The following is a 23471-nucleotide window of genomic DNA, read 5'->3' as shown; positions in this document are numbered from 1 at the left end:
AAAGCCTGAGATGTCTCCTTATCTTTTTGAATTCAAATGGTCTCACATTCTCACACAGAATAATGCCATGGGGGGGATGGCAAAACGACACACCAGCTATTTTAAAGAAATATTATGCACCCACAAGGAACAATGAAGTCTGGCATGGGACGCAGGGTTAAAGAGTGAGCTTCGCAACCATGACAAAAACACATCACCTGCTATACCAAAGACACATCCGTGCTCTCCTGCTCATTACTTCGGTAAAGTCTCTCCATGCCAGCACACACTTGACAAATTCTCTTCCCAGCACAACTCTCAAGCCCTCCAAACAGTCACAACATCATCCACTTTGGAGAAACTCAGGAGTGCATGTGCTTCCAGCCTCTCTGCTCAAGTAATGCAACCCAGAGAACCACTGCCAGAACCATGGACAGGTCAGGTTTTCATCTCCCAGGACAGACTCCTGCACCTCTTCCATACTGTGACCACCCTCACACTCAAAAAAGCTTGTCTGCTCTTTCCATGCAATTCCACCTGATTTCACTAATGCCATTGCCATCTTTTCCTTCACATCTGCAGCACTGAGAACAGATGTGATTCCTCAGCTTCATTCCCTGCCATCAGGGATTTCAACACACTGGTAGCTACCACCCCCCCAGTACAGCCCTGTCTCCTGGGAGTCCCAGCAGCTCTCTCAGTCGTCTATGAAAGATCCCCAAGCTATTAAGAATCTTGGTAGACATGAACTGGTCTTGTTTCACTCAGTCCATAGGGTTCTTCACCTGGGGAGGGCAAACCAGCTCACACAAACTGACATCATTGTTGAGGATGTTGAACAGTGTTGACCACATGGATAAAGTTCTTGCCCTACTTAACCTGAGACTTGACTCCTGTTGGACTTTGGATAAAAAGAATTGGGATCAAGTTGGTTAAGTATTATATAAATACAGCAATCCACCTCAGTGAGTGTCTACACCACCTGTACATCCTTGATAGTCTGGGATGATGAAGGAGGAGACAGTGGCAAAGGCTTTGCTAAGAGGTGGAAGTAAACACCAGCCATGGCTCTCTCATCATCCACAGTGAGATTTTCATCTCTATAGGTAACACACAGATCACTAAGACATGATTTGGCCTTCCAAAATCAACTCTAACTGCTCCTCAGCACCTTCTTGTTTGACCTGCACTTGGAAATCCAGCAATGTAGGGATAAAGCTTAACCCATCATTGTCTGCAGGAACAAGGTCGCTGGAAAGCCATGGGCAAGGTGGGAGGGAGTAAATGCACTGGAAGGAACGGGTCCTAATGCCTGGCACAGTCACAAAGCCCAGACCAGCCTGACAGGGCTGTAAAGAATTGGGTCCCTCAATCAAATGCAATCACTAACCACTGTACACCAGTCCCATGACTTGACCTCACTGGCGACATCTCAATTTTCCTAGGCTCTTGTGGTTTATTCTGGTTTCTCTGACATGCATCTTCCATGCACATACTCCCAAACACCAATTCTCACTATAAAGCTACCGCCAAGGTCACACGGACACGGACTCAAGAGCAGGACATGGAATTGTTGAGTTGCAGGAAGGAAAACCCACCCCGCGTCATGACTTGCCAGGCTGTGGTAGGCAAAACCGATTTCATAATTTCCATTCAGGAACCTTGGGAGAGTAAAAAGGTCAGCTCCCTTATTCTAAAAATTGAACATCCCCAGTTCCTTCAACTGCTCCTCACATGTCTTGTTCTCCCTATCCTTCACCACTTTTCCTTCCTTGTGTCTGTTAGAGCCCAGCACTAGGACCTCACAGTGTGACCTTGCTGGGCCCCATTGAGATGAGCACTGCAGATGAACCAACTCAAGACTTTGGGCAGCATGGGATGCTTGCCCTAATTACAAGAAACTCTTTCCCATCTCAAAAGATAAATCAAAGACATATTGACAGACCTGGAGAGATGCAGCCAAGGCAGGGAGGAAGAGAATATGAAGAAAGGGTCCAGATCTGACACCCCAAGCACACCTGCAAATGCCAGACCATCCTGACGGAACTGGGAAGGAATGGGGACCCTCTTCACAACACAACCACAAATCACAGCAGACCAGTGCCATGGGGTGACCTCAGTGATGACTCCACACTGTCCAAAGCTTTGGTCATGTTGTCAGCCCTCCCTAACAAACATCATCATCACCACATTTGAGTCTTTATTACACCCATTTAAAAGTTGCCGCCAAGGTCAGATCGACACGGGCAGGATGTGACACTGCAGAATTGTGGGATGGAAAACACTCCCCACCTCAGGACTCACCAGGCTGGGCCAAACCAAGAGCTATTGCCTCCAAAATGCCCCAAGGCCATGGGACAAGGCTGTCCCACCCACAAAGGACCAGCATAAAAGCCAGCCCATTGCCTCTCTCCCTCACACACCTCTCCTCACACCTTCTCCTCCTGCTCCTGAAAACAACCAGGTGAGTCTCAAGCCCCTGACCCTCCTGCTCCTGCACCCCTGGTCCCTCTCCTCCAGAACTCCCAGCCCCAGCCTCAGCAACCCTCACGCCTCCCCATAGACCCACAACAGCCTCCACACTCCCCCAACACCATCCTTTGCAACCCCACCACCCTTTGCCTGCCTTACCCCCCTCTCTTCCAGGGACCGTCCACACCACAACCATGGCCTGCTACGATGCCTGCCGCCCCTGCGGACCCACCCCGCTGGCCAACAGCTGCAACGAGCCCTGTGCCCTGCAATGCCAGGATTCCCGTGTCATCATCAACCCTTCCCCTGTGCTGGTCACCATGCCAGGACCCATCATGACCTCCTTCCCCCAGAACACCGTCGTTGGATCCACCTCCGGGGCTGCTGTCGGGAGTGAGCTCAGTGCCCAGGGACAGCCCATCTCTGGTGGATTTGGCTTTGGTCTTGGCTATGGCTATGGTCTGGGAGGCCTGGGCTGCTATGGTAGAAGGGGCGGCTACACCTGCTAAGGTCTCTTGGCACACCCTTTGACAACACCAGCTCTGTTCTCTGGCAACATCTCCTGCAAGCAAAGTTCCTCAGTTGATGCTTGCCTTGCTTACACCTCAAACCAGATCACTTCATATTCTTCCCCCTGCCTTCTAATTCTTTTGACTCAATAAAGTTTTCCTGCATCAAAGCCTGAGATGTCTCCTCTTCTTTTTTAATTCTAATGGCCTCACATTCTCACCCAGAATAGTGCCATGGGGTGGATGACAAAAGGACACACCACCTTTCTTAAGGAAATATGCACCTACTAGGAAGAACAAAGACTGGCATGGGATGCAGGGTTAAAGAGTGACCTTCCCAACCATGACAAAATCACATCACCTGCAATACCAAAAACACAGCAGTGCTCTCCTGCTCATTGCTCTGGTAAAGTCTCTCCATGCCAGCACACACTTGACAAATTCTCTTCCCAGCACAACTCTCAAGCCCTCCAAAGAGTCACAACATCACCCACTTTGGAGAAACTCAGGAATGAAAGTGCTTCCAGCCTCTCTGCTCAAGTACTGCTACCCAGAGAAGCACTGCCAGAACCATGGACAGGTCAGGTTTTCATCTCCCAGGACAGACTCCTGCACCTCTTCCATACTGTGACCACCCTCACACTCAAAAAAGCTTGTATGCTCTTTCCATGCAATTCCAGCTGATTTCACTAATGCCGTTGCCATCTTTTCCTTCACATCTGCAGCACTGAGAACAGATGTGATTCCTCAGCTTCATTCCCTTCCATCAGGGATTTCAACACACTGCTGCTACCACCCCCCCAGTACAGCCCTGTCTCCTGGAAATCCAAGCAGCTCTCTCAGTCGTCTATGAAAGATCCCCAAGCTATTAAGAATCTTGGTAGACATGAACTGGTCTTGTTTCACTCAGTCCATAGGGTTCTTCACCTGGGGAGGGCAAACCAGCTCACACCAACTGACATGATTGCTGAGGATTTTGAACAGTGTTGACCACATGGATAAAGTTCTTGCCCTACTTAACCTGAGACTTGACTCCTGTTGGACTTTGGATAAAAAGAATTGGGATCAAGTTGGTTAAGTATTATATAAATACAGCAATCCACCTCAGTGAGTGTCTACACCACCTGTACATCCTTGATAGTCTGGGATGATGAAGGAGGAGACAGTGGCAAAGGCTTTGCTAAGAGGTGGAAGTAAACACCAGCCATGGCTCTCTCATCATCCACAGTGAGATTTTCATCTCTATAGGTAACACACAGATCACTAAGACATGATTTGGCCTTCCAAAATCAACTCTAACTGCTCCTCAGCACCTTCTTGTTTGACCTGCACTTGGAAATCCAGCAATGTAGGGATAAAGCTTAACCCATCATTGTCTGCAGGAACAGGTCCCTGGAAAGCCATGGGCAAGGTGGGAGGGAGTAAATGCACTGGAAGGAACGGGTCCTAATGCCTGGCACAGTCACAAAGCCCAGACCAGCCTGACAGGGCTGTAAAGAATTGGGTCCCTCAATCAAATGCAATCACTAACCACTGTACACCAGTCCCATGACTTGACCTCACTGGCGACATCTCAATTTTCCTAGGCTCTTGTGGTTTATTCTGGTTTCTCTGACATGCATCTTCCATGCACATACTCCCAAACACCAATTCTCACTATAAAGCTACCGCCAAGGTCACACGGACACGGACTCAAGAGCAGGACATGGAATTGTTGAGTTGCAGGAAGGAAAACCCACCCCGCGTCATGACTTGCCAGGCTGTGGTAGGCAAAACCGATTTCATAATTTCCATTCAGGAACCTTGGGAGAGTAAAAAGGTCAGCTCCCTTATTCTAAAAATTGAACATCCCCAGTTCCTTCAACTGCTCCTCACATGTCTTGTTCTCCCTATCCTTCACCACTTTTCCTTCCTTGTGTCTGTTAGAGACCAGCACTGGGACCTCACAGTGTGACCTTGCTGGGCCCCATTGAGATGAGCACTGCAGATGAACCAACACAAGACTTTGGGGAGCATGGGATGCTTGCCCTAATTACAAGAAACTCTTTCCCATCTCAAAAGGTAAATCAAAGTCATATTGACAGACCTGGAGAGGTAGAGCCAAGGCAGGGAGGAAGAGAATATGATAAGTGTCCAGATCTGACACCCCAAGCACACCTGCAAATGCCAGACCATCCTGACGGAACTGGGAAGGAATGGGGACCCTCTTCACAACACAGCCACAAATCACAGCAGACCAGTGACATGGGGTGACCTCAGTGGTGACTCCACACTGTCCAAAGCTTTGGTCATGTTGTCAGCCCTCCCTAACAAACATCATCATCACCAAAGTTTAGTCTTTATTACATCCATTTAAAAGTTGCCGTCAAGGTCAGATCGACACGGGCAGGACGTGACACCGCAGAATTGTGGGATGGAAAACACTCCCCAGCTCAGGACTCACCAGGCTGGGCCAAACCAAGAGCTACTGCCTGCAAAATGCCCCAAGGCAATGGGACAAGGCTGTCCCGCCCCTCCAGGACCAGCATAAAAGCCAACCCCATGCCTCTCTCCCTCACACACATCTCCTCACACCTTCTCCTCCTGCTCCTGAAAACAACCAGGTGAGTTCCATGCCCCACACTCTCCTGCTCCTGAACCCTCGGCCCCTCTCTTCCAGCACTCCCAGCCCCAGCCTCAGCAGCCCTCACGCCTCCCCATAGACCCACAACAGCCTCCACACTCCCTTACCCTCCTGAATCACATGCTTCCTCAACCCCCTCTCTTCCAGGGACCATCCACACCACAACCATGGCCTGCTACGATGCCTGCCGCCCCTGCGGACCCACCCCGCTGGCCAACAGTTGCAACGAGCCCTGTGCCCTGCAATGCCAGGATTCCCGCGTCATCATCAACCCTTCCCCTGTGCTGGTCACCATGCCAGGACCCATCATGACCTCCTTCCCCCAGAACACCGTCGTTGGATCCACCTCTGGGGCTGCTGTCGGGAGTGAGCTCAGTGCCCAGGGACAGCCCATCTCTGGTGGATTTGGCTTTGGCCTCGGCTATGGCTATGGGCTGGGAGGCCTGGGCTGCTATGGCAGAAGGGGTGGCTACATCTGCTAAGGCCTTCAGCACCAACTTTGACAACACCAACTTGGTGCTCTGGCAACAGCTCCTGCAATCAAAGGCCCCCAGCTGATGGGGGCCCTGCTTTCTCCTCTCACCAGATCCCTTCATCTTCTTCCCTTGCCTTGTAATTCTTTTGACTCAATAAAGTTTTCCTGCATCAAAGCCTGAGATATCTCCTCTTCTATTTGAATTCTAATGGTCTCACATCCTCATTAAGAGTAATGCCATGGTGGGATAGCATAGGGACACACCACCACTTTTAAGAAGTATGCACCCACAAGGAAAAACGGAGACTGGTATGTGATGCAGGGTTGAAGGCTAACCTTCCCAACCTTGACAAAAACACATCACCTGCTGTACCAAAGGCTTTGAGTCATCAGTGCTCTCCTGCTCATTGCTTTGGTGAAGTCTCCTCATGCCAGCACACACTTGACAAACACTAATCCCAGCAGAACTCTCAAGCCCTCCAAACAGTCACAACATCATCCACTTTGGAGAAACTCAGGAGTGCAAGTGTTTCCATTCTCTCTGCTCAAGTAACGCTACCCAGAGAAGCACTGCCAGAACCATGGACAGTTCAGGAATTCATCTCCCAAGACAGACTCCTGCACCTCTTCCATTCTGTGAACACCCTCACACTGAAAATGCTTGTCTACTCTGCCCATGCAATTCCAGCTGCTTTGTGCTGTTGCCATCTTTTCGTTCTCATGGGCAGCACTGAGAACAGATGTGATTCCTCAGCTTCATTCCCTGCCACCAGGGATTTGAACACACTGATACCACCCTCCAGTGCAGCACTGTCTCCTGGGAGTCCCAGCAGCTCTCTCAGTCCTCTATGAAAAATCCTCAAGCTCGTTAACTATCCTGGGAACCCTGAACTGGTCTTTTTTCACTAAGTCTGTGAGCTTCTTCCCCTGAAGAGCCTAGAACAGCCCACACCAACTGACATCATTGTTGAGTTGTGTTGGCCACATGGATACAACTCCTGAGCTACTTCATTTGAGATTTGACTCCAGCTGGACTTTGGATCACAAGGATCTGGATCATGTTGGTTAAGTATTATGTAAATACAGCAATTCACCTCACTGACCGTTTATACCACCTGAACATCCTTTGATATTTTGGGATGATGACGGAGGAAACAGTGTCAAAGACTTTGCTAAGAGGCAGAAATAAACACCAGCCATGGCTCTCTCATCATCCACAGTAAGATTTTCTTCTCTGTATGTGATCCAGAGTTCACTAAGACATGATTTTGCTCTCCAAAATCAACTCGAACTGATCCTCATCACCTTCTTATATGACCTGCACTTGGAAATGCTGCAAGGTAGGGAAAAAAATTGTCCCATCCTTGTCTGCAGGAACAAGGTCCTTGCAAAGCCGTGGGCAAGGTGGGAGGGAGTAAATGCACTGCAAGGGGCAGGTCCTAACGCCTGGCACAGCCACAAAGCCCAGACCAGCCTGACAGGGCTGTATAGGAATGAGGACCCTCTCTAAAAAGCAACCACAAACCACTGCACACCAGTCCCGTGATTTGATTGACAACACCCCAATTTTCCTAGGCATTTGTGGTTTATTCTGGATTCTCTGACATGCATCTTCCATGCAAAACCTCCCATCTACTAAGTCTGAATTTAAAGCTGCCACCAAGGTCACATTGATGTTGAATTCTAGAGCTGCAGGAAGGAAAACACTCCCCACCTCATGACCTGTAAGGCCAGGGGAGGCAAAACTGATGTTATGATTGCCAATCAGGTACCATGAAATAGCAATAACATGCACTTTCTTTTTCTGAAAATTAAATATCACCAGTTCCTTCAACTGCTCCTCACATTTCTTCCTCATATCTTTCAGCTGTTTTCCTTTCCATGTGTCATTCAGAGCCCAGCACTGGGACCTCACAGTGTGGCCTTGCAGGGCCCAGATGGGACAAGCGCCACAAATGAGGCAATGCATGATACTGGAGAGGATCAGGGCATCCCTAAACCACAGGGATTGCTTTCCCATGGCTAACAGGAAAGACCTGGTATGTAGACAGTTTCTAAAATATGGCAACACCTTTCTGGAGGGAGACACCCCTCACCCACAGAAGAGCTGCAAAGACCAGATGAGCCTGAAATCACTGTGGGAGAATGATGACCCTCTCCAAAAGACACCCAAAAACCACAGGGAGAGCAGGGCCATGAGGTGAACTCATTGATGACACCACACTGTCCAAAGCTTTGGTTACATTTCACCCAACCGATAGACACCCTCATTACCAGTCCTTGGTCTCTAATATTCGTATGTAAAAGCTGCCGCCAAGGTCAGACAGACACGAGCTCAAGAGAAGGACATGACATGGCAGAGTTGCAGGAAGGAAAATACACCCAACCTCAGGACTCACCAGGCTGAGCCAGACAAGAAATGCTGCCTGAAAAATGCCCCAAGGCCATAGACCAAGAGTGTCCCACCCCTACACAACCAGCATAAAAGCCAGCCCAGTGCCTCTCTCCCTCACACACTTCTCCTCACGCATTCTCCTCCTGCTCCTGAAAACAACCAGGTGAGACTTAAGCCCCTGACCCTCCTGCTCCTGCTCCCCTGGACCCTCTCTTCCAGAACTCCCAGCCCCAGCCTCAGCAGCCCTCACGCCTCCCCACAGACCCACAAAAGCCTCCACACTCCCACAACACCGTCCTTTGCAACCCCACCACCCTTTCCCTGCCTCATCCCCCTCTCTTCCAGGGACCCTCCACACCACAACCATGGCCTGCAATGACCTCTGCCGTCCCTGTGGACCCACCCCACTGGCCAACAGCTGCAACGAGCCCTGTGCCCTGCAATGCCAGGATTCCCGTGTCATCATCAACCCTTCCCCTGTGCTGGTCACCATGCCAGGACCCATCATGACCTCCTTCCCCCAGAACACCGTCGTTGGATCCACCTCCGGGGCTGCTGTCGGGAGTGAGCTCAGTGCCCAGGGACAGCCCATCTCTGGTGGATTTGGTGGCATTGGTCTTGGCTATGGCTATGGGCTGGGAGGCCTGGGCTGCTATGGCAGAAGGGGTGGCTACATCTGCTAAAGGACCTTCAGCACCAACTTTGACACCATCAGCTCATTGCTGTAGCAACAGCTCCTGCAAGCCAAGGCCCTCAGCTGCTGCTCACTGTGCTTGCACCTCACACCCGATCCCTTCAGATTCTTTCCTCTGCCTTTTAATTCATATGCCTCAATAAGGTTTCCCTGCATCAAAACCTGAGATGTCTCCTCGTGTTTTTTAATTCTAATGGTCTCACATCCTCACCAACAATAATGCCATGGGGTGGGATGGCAAAGGGACACATCATCTATTTTAAAGAAGTAGGCACCCACAAGGAAAAACCAAGACTGACGACAGATGCAGGGTCAAAGAGTGACCTTCTTGACCATAGCAAAAACACATCACCTGCTGTACCAAAGGCTTTGACACATCAGTGCTCTCCTGCTCATTGCTCTGGTAAAGTCTCTCCATGCCAGCACACACTGACAAACTCTCTTCCCAGGACAATTCTCAAGCCCTCTGAAAAGTCACCACATCACACACTTTGGAAAAACTCAGGAGTGCAAATGCTTCCATCCTCTCTGCTCAAGTAATGCTAGCCAGAGAAGTATTTCCAGAAATCATGGACAGTTCTGGTTTTCATCTCCCACGACAGACTCCTGCACCTCTTCCTCTCTGTGAACACCCTCACACTGAAAAAAGCTTGTCTGCTCTGCCCATGGATGTGCAGCTCTTTTGTGCTGTCGCCATCTTTTCCTTCAAAACTGCTGCACTGAGAATATATGTCATTCCTCAGCTTCATTCCCTGCCATCAGCGTTTTCAACACACTGGTAGCATGCCCTGTTCTGCCTTATCTCCTCGGAGTCCCAGCAGCTCTCTCAGTCCTCTACGAAAGATCCTCCAGTCCTTTAGCTATCTTGGCAGCCCTGAACTGGTCTTGTTTTGCGCAGTCTGTGGGCTTCTTTTCCTGGGGGGGCCGCTGTTGCTCACAGCAACTCACATCATTTTTTAAGAAGTTGAAGAGTATTGACCACATGGATACGACTCTTGACATACTTCATTTCAGATGTTACTCCAGCTGGACTTTGGATCACAAGGATCTGGATCATGTTGCTTAAGTATTATATAAATACAGCAATCCACCTCAATGAACGTTTGTACCACCTGTAAATCCTTGGACATTTTGGGATGATGCAGGAGAAGACAGTGTCAAAGACTGGTAAGAGTAGAGGTAAACAACAGCCATGGATCTCTCATCATCCACAGTAAGATTTTCATCTCGTTAGGTAACACACAGGTCACTAAGACATGATCTTACCCTCCAAAATCAACTCTAAATGCTCCTCATCACCTTCTTGTATGACCTGCACATGGAAATGCGGCAAGGCAGGGAAAAAATATCATCCCATCCTTGTCTGCAGGAACATGGCCCCTGGAAAGACATGAGCAAGGTGGGAGGGAGTAAATACACTGCGAGAAGCAGGTCCTAATGCCTGGCACAGCCACAAAGCCCAGACCAGCCTGACAGGGCTGTATAGGAATGGGGTCCCTCAATCAGATGCAACCACAAACCACAGCACACCAGTCCCAAGGCTTGACCTTGCTGATGACATCCCAATTTTTCCTAGGCATTTGTGGTTTATTCTGGTTTCTCTGACATACATCTTCCATTCGAATCCTCCCAACTACCAACTCTCAATATAAAGCTGCCACCAAGGTCACATGCACACGGACCCATGAGCAGGACATGGAAATGTGGAGCTGCAGGAAGGGAAAGCCTCCTCACCTCAGGACCTGCCAGGCTCTGGTAGGCAAAACTGATGTTACGATTTCCATTCAGGCACTTTGAGAGAGTAAAAATCTCAGCCCTCTTTCTCTAAAAATTGAATGTCCCCAGTTCCTTCAACTGCTCCTCACATGTCTTCTCCTTATCCTTCACCAGTTTTTCTTTCCTTGTGTCTGTCAGAGCCTAGCACTGGGTCCCACAGCGTGACCTTCCAGGGCCCTGATTAGATGAGCTCTGCACATGAACCAACATAAGACGTTAGGGAGCATGGGAAACCTCCCCACATCACAGAAATTTCTTTCCCATCTCAAACAGGAAAGCAAATGCATATAGCCAGGCCTGGAGAGATGGAGCCAAGGTAGGGAGGGAGAGAACATGACGAAAGGGTCCAGATCTGCCACCGCAAGCATACCTGCAAATACCAGACCATCCTGACAGGGCTGGGAAGGAATGGGGCCCGTCTTCACAAAACACACACAAAGAACACCACAGCAGTACCATGGGGTGACCTCACTGATGACACCACACTGTGCAAAGCTTTGCTCATGTTGTCAGCCCTCCCTAACAAACATCATCATCACCACCAAATTTGAGTCTTTAATACTCTCATTTAAAAGCTGCCGCCAAGGTCAGATGGACACAGGCAGGACATGACATTGCAGAATTGTGGAAAGGAAAACACTCCCAAAGTCATGACTCGCCAGGCTCACAAGAGATGCTGCCTGCAAAATGCCCCAAGGCCATAGACCAAGGCTGTCCCGCCCCTACAGGACCAGCATAAAAGCCAGCCCAGTGCCTCTCTCCCTCACACACTTCTCCTCACACCTTCTCCTCCTGACAACAACCAGGTGAGACTCAAGCCCCTAACCCTCCTGCTCCTGCCCCTGTGGCCTCTCTCTTCCAGCACGCTCAGCCCCAGCTCCAGCAGCCCTCATGCCTCCCCACAGCCCCACAACAACCTCCACATTCCCTTGCCCTCCTGCATCACCGCCCCTCACCCCCCTCTCTTCCAGGGACCCTCCACACCACACCCATGGCCTGCAACAACCTCTGCCGCCCCTGCGGACCCACCCCGCTGGCCAACAGCTGCAACGAGCCCTGTGCCCTGCAATGCCAGGATTCCCGCGTCATCATCAACCCTTCCCCTGTGCTGGTCACCATGCCAGGACCCATCATGACCTCCTTCCCCCAGAACACCGTTGTTGGATCCACCTCCGGGGCTGCTGTTGGGAGTGAACTCAGTGCCCAGGGACAGCCCATCTCTGGTGGATTTGGATTTGGTGGCTTTGGCTATGGCTATGGTCTGGGAGGCCTGGGCTGCTATGGCAGAAGGGGTGGCTACATCTGCTAAAGGCCTTCAGCACCAACTTTGACACCATCAGCTCATTGCTGTAGCAACAGCTCCTGCAAGCAAAGGCACTCAGCTAATGTTCACTGTGCTTGCACCTCACACCCGATCCCTTCAGCTTCTTTCCTCTGCCTTTTAATTCTTGTGCCTCAATAAAGTTTCCTTGCATCAAAACCTGTCATGTCTCCTCGTGTTTTTTAAATTCTAATGGTCTCACATGCTCAACAACAATAATGCCATGGGGTGGGATGGTAAAGGCACACACCATCTAATTTAAAGAAGTAGGCACCCACAAGGAAAAACCAAGACTGACGACAGATGCAGGGTCGAAGAGTGACCTTCTCGACCATAACAAAAACACATCACCTGCTGTACCAAAGGCTTTGACACATCAGTGCTCTCCTGCTCATTGCTCTGGTAAAGTCTCTCCATGCCAGCACACACTTGACAAACTCTCTTCCCAGCACATCTCTCAAACCCTCCGAACAGTCACCACATCATCCACTTTGAAGAAACTCACGAATGAAAGTGCTTCCATCCCCTTCTGCTCAAGTAATGCTAGCCAGAGAAGTATTTCCAGAAATCATGGACAGTTCTGGTTTTCATCTCCCACGACAGACTCCTGCACCTCTTCCTCTCTGTGACCACTCACACACTGGAAAAAGCTTGTCTGCCCTGCCCATGGATGTGCAGCTCTTTTGTGCTGTCGCCATCTTTTCCTTCAAAACTGCTGCACTGAGAATATATGTCATTCCTCAGCTTCATTCCCTGCCATCAGCGTTTTGAACACACTGGTAGCATGCCCTGTTCTGCCCTATCTCCGCGGAGTCCCAGCAGCTCTCTCAGTCCTTTATGAAAGATCCTCCAGTCCTTTAACTATTGTAGCAGCCCTGAACTGGTCTTGTTTAACTAAGTCAGTGGACGTCTTCTCCTAGGGAGGCCAGAATTGCCCACACAAACTCAGATCATTGCTGAGGATGTTGAACAGTGCTGGCCACATGGATATGACTCTTGACATACTTCATTTCAGATGTTACTGCAGCTTGACTTTGGATCACAAGGATCTGGATCATGTTGCTTAAGTATTATATAAATACAGCAATCCACCTCAATGAACATTTCCACCACCTGTACATCCTTGGACATTTTGGGATGATGCAGTAGAAGACAGTGCCAAAGACTGGTAAGAGTAGAGGTAAACAACAGCCATGGATCTCTCATCATCCACAGTAAGATTTTCATCTTGTTAGGTAACACACAGATCACTAAGACATGATCTTACCCTCCAAAATCAACTCTAACTGCACCTCATCACCTTCTTGTATGACCTGCACTTGGAAATGAGGCAAGGCAGGGAAAAAGGTTGACCCATCCTCGTCTGCAGGAACAAGGTCCCTGGAAAGCCATGGGCAAGGCGGGAGGGAGAAAATGCACTGCAAGGGGCAGATCCTAATGCCTCGCAAAGCCACAAAGCCCAGAGCACCCTTACAGCGCCGTATACGAATGGGGTCCCTCAATCAAATGCAACCACAAACCACAGCACACCAGTCCCAAGGCTTGACCTTGCTCATGACATCCCAATTTTCCTAGGCACTAGTGGTTTATTCTGGTTTCTCTGACATGCATCTTCCATTCAAATCCTCCCAACTACCAACTCTCACTATAAAGCTGCCACCAAGGTCACATGCACACGGATTCAAGAGCAGGACATGGAAATGTGGAGCTGCAGGAAGGGAAACACTCCTCACCTCAGGACCTCAAGGCTGGGGTAGGCAAAACTGATGTTACGATTTCCATTCAGGCACCTTGAGAGAGTAAAAATGTCAGCCCTCTTTCTCTGAAAATTGAATGTCCCCAGTTCCTTCAACTGCTCCTCACATGTCTTCTCCTTATCCTTCACCAGTTTTTCTTTCCTTGTGTCTGTCAGAGCCCAGCACTGGGTCCCACAGCGTGACCTTCCTGGGCCCCGATAAGATGAGCACTGCAGATGAACCAACACAAGACCTCAGGGAGCATGGGACACCTCCCCACATCACAGGAATTTCTTTCCCATCTCAAACAGGAAAGCAAATGCATATAGCCAGGCCTGGAGAGAGGGATCCAAGGTAGGGTGGGAAAGAACATGATGAAAGGGTCCAGATCTGTCACCGCAAGCATACCTGCAAATACCAGAACATCCTGACAGGGCTGGGAAGGAATGGGGCCCGTCTTCACAAAACACACACAAAGAATAGCACAGCAGTACCATGGGGTGACCTCACTGATGACACCACACTGTGCAAAGCTTTGGTCATGTTGTCAGCCCTCCCTAACAAACATCATCACCAAATTTGAGTCTTTAATACTCTCATTTAAAAGCTGCCGCCAAGGTCAGACGGACACAGGCCGGACATGACATTGCAGAATTGTGGGAAGGAAAACACTCCCAAAGTCATGACTCGCCAGGCTCACAAGAGATGCTGCCTGCAAAATGCCCCAAGGCCATAGACCAAGGCTGTCCCGCCCCTACATGACCAGCATAAAAGCCAGCCCAGTGCCTCTCTCCCTCACACACTTCTCCTCACACCTTCTCCTCCTGACAACAACCAGGTGAGACTCAAGCCCCTAACCTTTCTGCTCCTGCCCCTGTGGCCTCTCTCTTCCAGCACGCTCAGCCCCAACTCCAGCAGCCCTCATGCCTCCCCACAGCCCCACAACAACCTCCACATTCCCTTGCCCTCCTGCATCACCGCCCCTCACGCCCCTCTCTTCCAGGGACCCTCCACACCACACCCATGGCCTGCAACGATGCCTGCCGCCCCTGCGGACCCACCCCGCTGGCCAACAGCTGCAACGAGCCCTGTGCCCTGCAATGCCAGGATTCCCGTGTCATCATCAACCCTTCCCCTGTGCTGGTCACCATGCCAGGACCCATCATGACCTCCTTCCCCCAGAACACCGTCGTTGGATCCACCTCCGGGGCTGCTGTTGGGAGTGAGCTCAGTGCCCAGGGACAGCCCATCTCTGGTGGATTTGGATTTGGTGGCTTTGGCTATGGCTATGGGCTGGGAGGCCTGGGCTGCTACGGCAGAAGGGGTGGCTACATCTGCTAAAGGCCTTCAGCACCAACTTTGACACCATCAGCTCATTGCTGTAGCAACAGCTCCTGCAAGCAAAGGCACTCAGCTAATGTTCACTGTGCTTGCACCTCACACCCGATCCCTTCAGCTTCTTTCCTCTGCCTTTTAATTCTTGTGCCTCAATAAAGTTTCCCTGCATCAAAGCCTGAGATGTGGTCTCATGTTTTTTAATTCTAATGGTCTCACATCCTCACCAAGAATAATGCCATGGGGTGGGATGGTAAAGGCACACACCATCTAATTTAAAGAAGTAGGCACCCACAAGGAAAAACCAAGACTGACGACAGATGCAGGGTCGAAGGGTGACCTTCTCGACCAGAACAAAAACACATCACCTGCTGTACCAAAGGCTTTGACACATCCGTGCTCTCCTGCTCATTGCTCTGGTAAAGTCTCTCCATGCCAGCACACACTTGAAAAATTCTATTCCCAGCACAACTCTCAAGCCCTCTGAAAAGTCACCACATCACACACTTTGGAAAAACTCAGGAGCGCAAATGCTTCCATCCTCTCTGCTCAAGTAATGCTAGCCAGAGAAGTATTTCCAGAAATCTTGGACAGTTCTGGTTTTCATCTCCCACAACACACTCCTGCACCTCTTCCTCTCTGTGACCACCCTCACACTGAAAAAAGCTTGTCTGCTCTGCCCATGGATGTGCAGCTCTTTTGTGCTGTTGCCATCTTTTCCTTCAAAACTGCAGCACTGAGAATATATGTCATTCCTCAGCTTCATTCCCTGCCATCAGCGTTTTGAACACACTGGTAGCATGCCCTGTTCTGCCCTATCTCCTCGGAGTCCCAGCAGCTCTCTCAGTCCTCTATGAAAGATCCTCCAGTCCTTTAACTATCTTGGCAGCCCTGAACTGGTCTTGTTTTGCACAGTCTGTGGGCTTCTTTTCCTGGGGAGGCCACTATTGCTCACACCAACTCACATCATTTTTGAGGATGTTGAAGAGTGTTGACCACATGGATATGACTCTTGACATACTTCATTTCAGATGTTACTGCAGCTTGACTTTGGATCACAAGGATCTGGATCATGTTGCTTAAGTATTATATAAATACAGCAATCCACCTCAATGACCGTTTACACCACCTGTACATCCTTGGACATTTTGGGATGATGCAGGAGAAGACAGTGTCAAAGACTGGTAAGACGTGGAAGTAAACACCAGCCATGGATCTCTCATCATACACAATAAGATTTTCATCTCTGCAGGTAACACACAGATCACTAAGACATGATCTTACCCTCCAAAATCAACTCTAACTGCGCTTCATCACCTTCTTGTATGACCTGCACTTGGAAATGCTGCAATGCAGGGAAAAAATATTGTCCCATCCTCGTCTGCAGGAACATGGTCCCTGCAAAGACATGAGCAAGGTGGGAGGGAGTAAATACACTGCAAGAAGCAGGTCCTAATGCCTGGCACAGCCACAAAGCCCAGAGCACCCTTACAGCGCTGTATAGGAATGGGGTCCCTCAATCAAATGCAACCACAAACCACAGCACACCAGTCCCAAGGCTTGACCTCGCTCATGACATCCCAATTTTCCTAGGCATTTGTGGTTTATTCTGGTTTTTCTGACATGCATCTTCCATTCAAATCCTCCCAACTACCAACTCTCAATATAAAGCTGCCACCAAAGTCACATGCACATGGACTCAAGAGCAGGACATGGAAATGCGGAGCTGCAGGAAGGGAAACACTCCTCACCTCAGGACCTCAAGGCTCTGGTAGGCAAAACTAATGTTACGATTTCCATTCAGGCACTTTGAGAGAGTAACAATGTCAGCCCTCTTTCTCTGAAAATTGAATGTCCCCAGTTCCTTCAACTGCTACTCACATGTCTTCTCCTTATCCTTCACCAGTTTTTCTTTCCTTGTGTCTGTCAGAGCCCAGCACTGGGCCCCACAGTGTGACCATCCTGGGCCCCGATAAGATGAGCTCTGCAGATGAACCAACACAAGACTTTAGGGAGCATGGGACACCTCCCCACATCACAGGAATTTCTTTCCCATCTCAAGCCTCACACCAACTCACATCATTTTTGAGGATGTTAAACAGTGTTGGCCACATGGATATGACTCTTGACATACTTCATTTCAGATGTTACTGCAGCTTGACTTCGGATCACAAGGATCTGGATCATGTTGCTTAAGTATTATATAAATACAGCAATCCACCTCAATAAACATTTCCACCACCAGTACATCCTTGGACATTTTGGGATGATGCAGGAGAAGACAGTGTCAAAGACATGTAAGAGATAGAGGTAAACAACAGCCATGGATCTCTCATCATCCACAGTAAGATTTTCATCTCGTTAGGTAACACATAGGTCACTAAGACATGATTTTACCCTCCAAAATCAACTCTAAATGCTCCTCATCCCCTTCTTGTATGACCTGCACATGGAAATGCTGCAAAATAGGGAAAAAATATTGTCCCATCCTTGTCTGCAGGAACATGGCCCCGGCAAAGGCATGAGCAAGGTGGGAGGGAGTAAATACACTGCAAGAAGCAGGTCCTAATGCCTAGTACAGCCACAAAGCCCAGACCAGCCTGACAGCGCTGTATAGGAATGGGGTGCCTCAATCAAATGCAACCACAAACCACTGCACACCAGTCCCAAGGCTTGACCTCGCTCATGACATCCCAATTTTCCTAGGCATTTGTTGTTTATTCTGGTTTCTCTGACATGCATCTTCCATTCAAATCCTCCCAACTACCAACTCTCACTATAAAGCTGCCACCAAGGTCACATGCACACGGACTCAAGAGCAGGACATGGAAATGTGGAGCTGCAGGAAGGGAAACCCTCCTCACCTCAGGACCTCAAGGCTCTGGCAGGCAAAACTGATGTTACGATTTCCATTCAGGCACTTAGAGAGAGTAAAAATGTCAACTCTTTCTCTGAAAATTCAATGTCCCCAGTTCCTTCAACTGCTACTCACATGTCTTCTCCTTATCCTTCACCAGTTTTTCTTTCCTTGTGTCTGTCAGAGCCCAGCACTGGGTCCCACAGTGTGACCTTCCCGGGCCCCGACAAGATGAGCACTGCAGATGAACCAACACAAGACCTCAGGGAGCATGGGACACCTCCCCACATCACAGGAATTTCTTCCCCATCTCAAACAGGAAAGCAAATGCATATAGCCAGGCCTGGAGAGATGGAGCCAAGGTAGGGAGGGAGAGAACATGATGAAACGGTCCAGATCTGTCAACCCAAGCATACCTGCAAATTACAGAACATCCTGACAGGGCTGGGAAGGAAAGGGGCCCGTCTTCACAAAACACAAAGAACAGCACAGCAGTACCATGGGGTGACCTCACTGATGACACCACACTGTGCAAAGCTTTGGTCATGTTGTCAGCCCTCCCTAACAAACATCATCACCAAATTTGAGTCTTTAATACTCTCATTTAAAAGCTGCCGCCAAGGTCAGACGGACACAGGCCGGACATGACATTGCAGAATTGTGGGAAGGAAAACACTCCCAAAGTCATGACTCGCCAGGCTCACAAGAGATGCTGCCTGCAAAATGCCCCAAGGCCATAGACCAAGGCTGTCCCGCCCCTACATGACCAGCATAAAAGCCAGCCCAGTGCCTCTCTCCCTCACACACTTCTCCTCACACCTTCTCCTCCTGACAACAACCAGGTGAGACTCAAGCCCCTAACCTTTCTGCTCCTGCCCCTGTGGCCTCTCTCTTCCAGCACGCTCAGCCCCAACTCCAGCAGCCCTCATGCCTCCCCACAGCCCCACAACAACCTCCACATTCCCTTGCCCTCCTGCATCACCGCCCCTCACCCCCCTCTCTTCCAGGGACCCTCCACACCACACCCATGGCCTGCTACGATGCCTGCCGCCCCTGCGGACCCACCCCGCTGGCCAACAGCTGCAACGAGCCCTGTGCCCTGCAATGCCAGGATTCCCGCGTCATCATCAACCCTTCCCCTGTGCTGGTCACCATGCCAGGACCCATCATGACCTCCTTCCCCCAGAACACCGTCGTTGGATCCACCTCCGGGGCTGCTGTTGGGAGTGAACTCAGTGCCCAGGGACAGCCCATCTCTGGTGGATTTGGATTTGGTGGCTTTGGCTATGGCTATGGGCTGGGAGGCCTGGGCTGCTATGGCAGAAGGGGTGGCTACATCTGCTAAAGGCCTTCAGCACCAACTTTGACACCATCAGCTCATTGCTGTAGCAACAGCTCCTGCAAGCAAAGGCCCTCAGCTAATGTTCACTGTGCTTGCACCTCACACCCGATCCCTTCAGCTTCTTTCCTCTGCCTTTTAATTCTTGTGCCTCAATAAAGTTTCCCTGCATCAAAACCTGTCACGTCTCCTCATGTTTTTTAAATTCTAATGGTCTCACATCCTCAGCAAAAATAATGCCATGGGGTGGGATGGTAAAGGCACACACCATCTAATTTAAAGAAGTAGGCACCCACAAGGAAAAACCAAGACTGACAACAGATGCAGGGTCGAAAGGTGACCTTCTTGACCATAACAAAAACACATCACCTGCTGTACCAAAGGCTTTGACACATCAGTGCTCTCCTGCTCATTGCTCTGGTAAAGTCTCTCCATGCCAGCACACACTTGACAAACTCTCTTCCCAGCACAACTCTCAAGCCCTCTGAAAAGTCACCACATCACACACTTTGGAAAAACTCAGGAGCGCAAATGCTTCCATCCTCTCTGCTCAAGTAATGCTAGCCAGAGAAGTATTTCCAGAAATCATGGACAGTTCTGGTTTTCATCACCCAGGACAGACTCCTGCACCTCTTCCTCTCTGTGACCACTCACACACTGAAAAAAGCTTGTCTGCTCAGCCCATGGATGTGCAGCTCTTTTGTGCTGTCGCCATCTTTTCCTTCAAAACTGCTGCACTGAGAATATATGTCATTCCTCAGCTTCATTCCCTGCCATCAGCGTTTTGAACACACTGGTAGCATGCCCTGTTCTGCCCTATCTCCTCGGAGTCCCAGCAGCTCTCTCAGTCCTCTATGAAAGATCCTCCAGTCCTTTAACTATCTTGGCAGCCCTGAACTGGTCTTGTTTTGCACAGTCTGTGGGCTTCTTTTCCTGGGGGGGCCGCTATTGCTCACACCAACTCACATCATTTTTGAAGAAGTTGAAGAGTATTGACCACATGGATACGACTCTTGACATACTTCATTTCAGATGTTACTCCAGCTGGACTTTGGATCACAAGGATCTGGATCATGTTGCTTAAGTATTATATAAATACAGCAATCCACCTCAATGAACGTTTACACCACCAGTACATCCTTGGACATTTTGGGATGACGCAGGAGAAGACAGTGTCAAAGACTGGTAAGAGTAGAGGTAAACAACAGCCATGGATCTCTCATCATCCACAGTAAGATTTTCATCTCGTTAGGTAACACACAGGTCACTAAGACATGATTTTACCCTCCAAAATCAACTCTAAATGCTCCTCATCCCCTTCTTGTATGACCTGCACATGGAAATGCTGCAATGCAGGGAAAAAATATCGTCCCATCCTTGTCTGCAGGAACATGGCCCCTGCAAAGACATGAGCAAGGTGGGAGGGAGTAAATACACTGCAAGAAGCAGGTCCTAATGCCTGGCACAGCCACAAAGCCCAGACCAGCCTGACAGGGCTGTATAGGAATGGGGTCCCTCAATCAAATGCAACCACAAACCACAGCACACCAGTCCCAAGGCTTGACCTCGCTGATGACATCCCAATTCTTCCTAGGCATTTGTGGTTTATTCTGGTTTCTCTGACATACATCTTCCATTCAAATCCTCCCAACTACCAACTCTCAATATAAAGCTGCCACCAAGGTCACATGCACACGGACTCATGAGCAGGACATGGAAATATGGAGCTGCAGGAAGGGAAACCCTCCTCACCTCAGGACCTGCCAAGCTGGGGTAGGCAAAACTGATGTTACGATTTCCATTCAGGCACTTAGAGAGAGTAAAAATCTCAGCCCTCTTTCTCTGAAAATTGAATGTCCCCAGTTCCTTCAACTGCTCCTCACATGTCTTCTCCTTATCCTTCACCAGTTTTTCTTTCCTTGTGTCTGTCAGAGCCTAGCACTGGGTCCCACAGTGTGACCTTCCCGGGCCCCGATAAGATGAGCTCTGCACATGAACCAACATAAGACTTTAGGGAGCATGGGACACCTCCCCACATCACAGGAATTTCTTTCCCATCTCAAACAGGAAAGCAAATGCATATAGCCAGGCCTGGAGAGATGGAGCCAAGGTAGGGAGGGAGAGAACATGACGAAAGGGTCCAGATCTGTCACCGCAAGCATACCTGCAAATACCAGACCATCCTGACAGGGCTGGGAAGGAATGGGGCCCGTCTTCACAAAACACACACAAAGAACACCACAGCAGTACCATGGGGTGACCTCACTGATGACACCACACTGTGCAAAGCTTTGGTCATGTTGTCAGCCCTCCCTAACAAACATCATCATCACCACCAAATTTGAGTCTTTAATACTCTCATTTAAAAGCTGCCGCCAAGGTCAGATGGACACAGGCAGGACATGACATTGCAGAATTGTGGGAAGGAAAACACTCCCAAAGTCATGACTCGCCAGGCTCACAAGAGATGCTGCCTGCAAAATGCCCCAAGGCCATAGACCAAGGCTGTCCCGCCCCTCCAGGACCAGCATAAAAGCCAGCCCAGTGCCTCTCTCCCTCACACACTTCTCCTGACACCTTCTCCTCCTGACAACAACCAGGTGAGACTCAAGCCCCTAACCCTCCTGCTCCTGCCCCTGTGGCCTCTCTCTTCCAGCACGCTCAGCCACAGCTCCAGCAGCCCTCATGCCTCCCCACAGCCCCACAACAACCTCCACACTCCCTTTCCCTCCTACATCACCGCCCCTCACCCCCCTCTCTTCCAGGGACCCTCCACACCACACCCATGGCCTGCTACGATGCCTGCCGCCCCTGCGGACCCACCCCGCTGGCCAACAGCTGCAACGAGCCCTGTGCCCTGCAATGCCAGGATTCCCGCGTCATCATCAACCCTTCCCCTGTGCTGGTCACCATGCCAGGACCCATCATGACCTCCTTCCCCCAGAACACCGTCGTTGGATCCACCTCCGGGGCTGCTGTTGGGAGTGAGCTCAGTGCCCAGGGACAGCCCATCTCTGGTGGATTTGGATTTGGTGGCTTTGGCTATGGCTATGGTCTGGGAGGCCTGGGCTGCTATGGCAGAAGGGGTGGCTACATCTGCTAAAGGCCTTCAGCACCAACTTTGACACCATCAGCTCATTGCTGTAGCAACAGCTCCTGCAAGCAAAGGCCCTCAGCTGATGTTCACTGTGCTTGCACCTCACACCCGATCCCTTCAGCTTCTTTCCTCTGCCTTTTAATTCTTGTGCCTCAATAAAGTTTCCCTGCATCAAAGCCTGAGATGTCTCCTTGTGTTTTTTAATTCTAATGGTCTCACATCCTCACCAAGAATAATGCCATGGGCTGGGATGGCAAAGGGACACACCATCTATTTTAAAGAAGTAGGCACCCACAAAGAAAAACCAAGACTGACGACAGATGCAGGGTCGAAGAGTGACCTTCTTGACCATAACAAAAACACATCACCTGCTGTACCAAAGGCTTTGACACATCCGTGCTCTCCTGCTCATTGCTTGGGTAAAGTCTCTCCATGCCAGCACACACCTTACAAACTCTCTTCCCAGCACAACTCTCAAGCCCTCCAAACAGTCACAACATCATCCACTTTGGAGAAACTCAGGAATGCAAGTGCTTCCATCCCCTCCGCTCAAGTAATGCTAGCCAGAGAAGTATTTCCAGAAATCATGGACAGTTCTGGTTTTCATCTCCCACAACACACTCCTGCACCTCTTCCTCTCTGTGACCATCCTCACACTGAAAAAAGCTTGTCTGCTCTGCCCATGGATGTGCAGCTCTTTTGTGCTGTCGCCATCTTTTCCTTCAAAACTGCTGCACTGAGAATATATGTCATTCCTCAGCTTCATTCCCTGCCATCAGCGTTTTGAACACACTGGTAGCATGCCCTGTTCTGCCCTATCTCCTCGGAGTCCCAGCAGCTCTCTCAGTCCTCTATGAAAGATC

At 49.9% G+C, this 23471-nt stretch overlaps 5 protein-coding genes and 2 pseudogenes across 5 annotated transcripts; all 7 read left to right on the top strand.

Moving 5' to 3' along the window:
- Window positions 1–2645: 2645 nt before the first annotated feature.
- On the top strand, window positions 2646–2960 carry LOC146442538 (feather beta keratin pseudogene; annotated as a pseudogene).
- A 2790-nt stretch (window positions 2961–5750) lies between these two features.
- On the top strand, window positions 5751–6065 carry LOC146442537 (feather beta keratin pseudogene; annotated as a pseudogene).
- Window positions 6066–8818: 2753 nt separating this feature from the next.
- LOC146442536 (feather beta keratin-like) lies at window positions 8819–9255 on the top strand. The gene has a single exon (XM_085049902.1). It carries the CDS (start codon window positions 8819–8821, stop codon window positions 9134–9136), a length of 318 nt encoding a protein of 105 aa, XP_084906028.1. The 3' UTR covers window positions 9137–9255.
- Window positions 9256–11905: 2650 nt separating this feature from the next.
- On the top strand, window positions 11906–12232 carry LOC146442535 (feather beta keratin-like). The gene has a single exon (XM_085049901.1). The coding sequence runs from the start codon at window positions 11915–11917 to the stop codon at window positions 12230–12232; it is 318 nt and encodes a 105-aa protein (XP_084906027.1). The 5' UTR covers window positions 11906–11914.
- Window positions 12233–15003: 2771 nt separating this feature from the next.
- On the top strand, window positions 15004–15321 carry LOC146442534 (feather beta keratin-like). Its single transcript, XM_085049900.1, has one exon. It carries the CDS (start codon window positions 15004–15006, stop codon window positions 15319–15321), a length of 318 nt encoding a protein of 105 aa, XP_084906026.1.
- A 3878-nt stretch (window positions 15322–19199) lies between these two features.
- On the top strand, window positions 19200–19633 carry LOC146442533 (feather beta keratin-like). Its single transcript, XM_085049899.1, has one exon. The coding sequence runs from the start codon at window positions 19200–19202 to the stop codon at window positions 19515–19517; it is 318 nt and encodes a 105-aa protein (XP_084906025.1). The 3' UTR covers window positions 19518–19633.
- Window positions 19634–22296: 2663 nt separating this feature from the next.
- Window positions 22297–22771, top strand: LOC146442532 (feather beta keratin-like). The gene has a single exon (XM_085049897.1). It carries the CDS (start codon window positions 22297–22299, stop codon window positions 22612–22614), a length of 318 nt encoding a protein of 105 aa, XP_084906023.1. The 3' UTR covers window positions 22615–22771.
- Window positions 22772–23471: the final 700 nt, after the last annotated feature.

The sequence above is a fragment of the Lichenostomus cassidix genome, chromosome 2 (genome assembly GCF_008360975.1).
Source record: "Lichenostomus cassidix isolate B80296 chromosome 2, HeHo_3.0, whole genome shotgun sequence".
Taxonomy (NCBI): domain Eukaryota; kingdom Metazoa; phylum Chordata; class Aves; order Passeriformes; family Meliphagidae; genus Lichenostomus; species Lichenostomus cassidix.
This window is presented reverse-complemented; position numbering and strand designations above follow the sequence as displayed.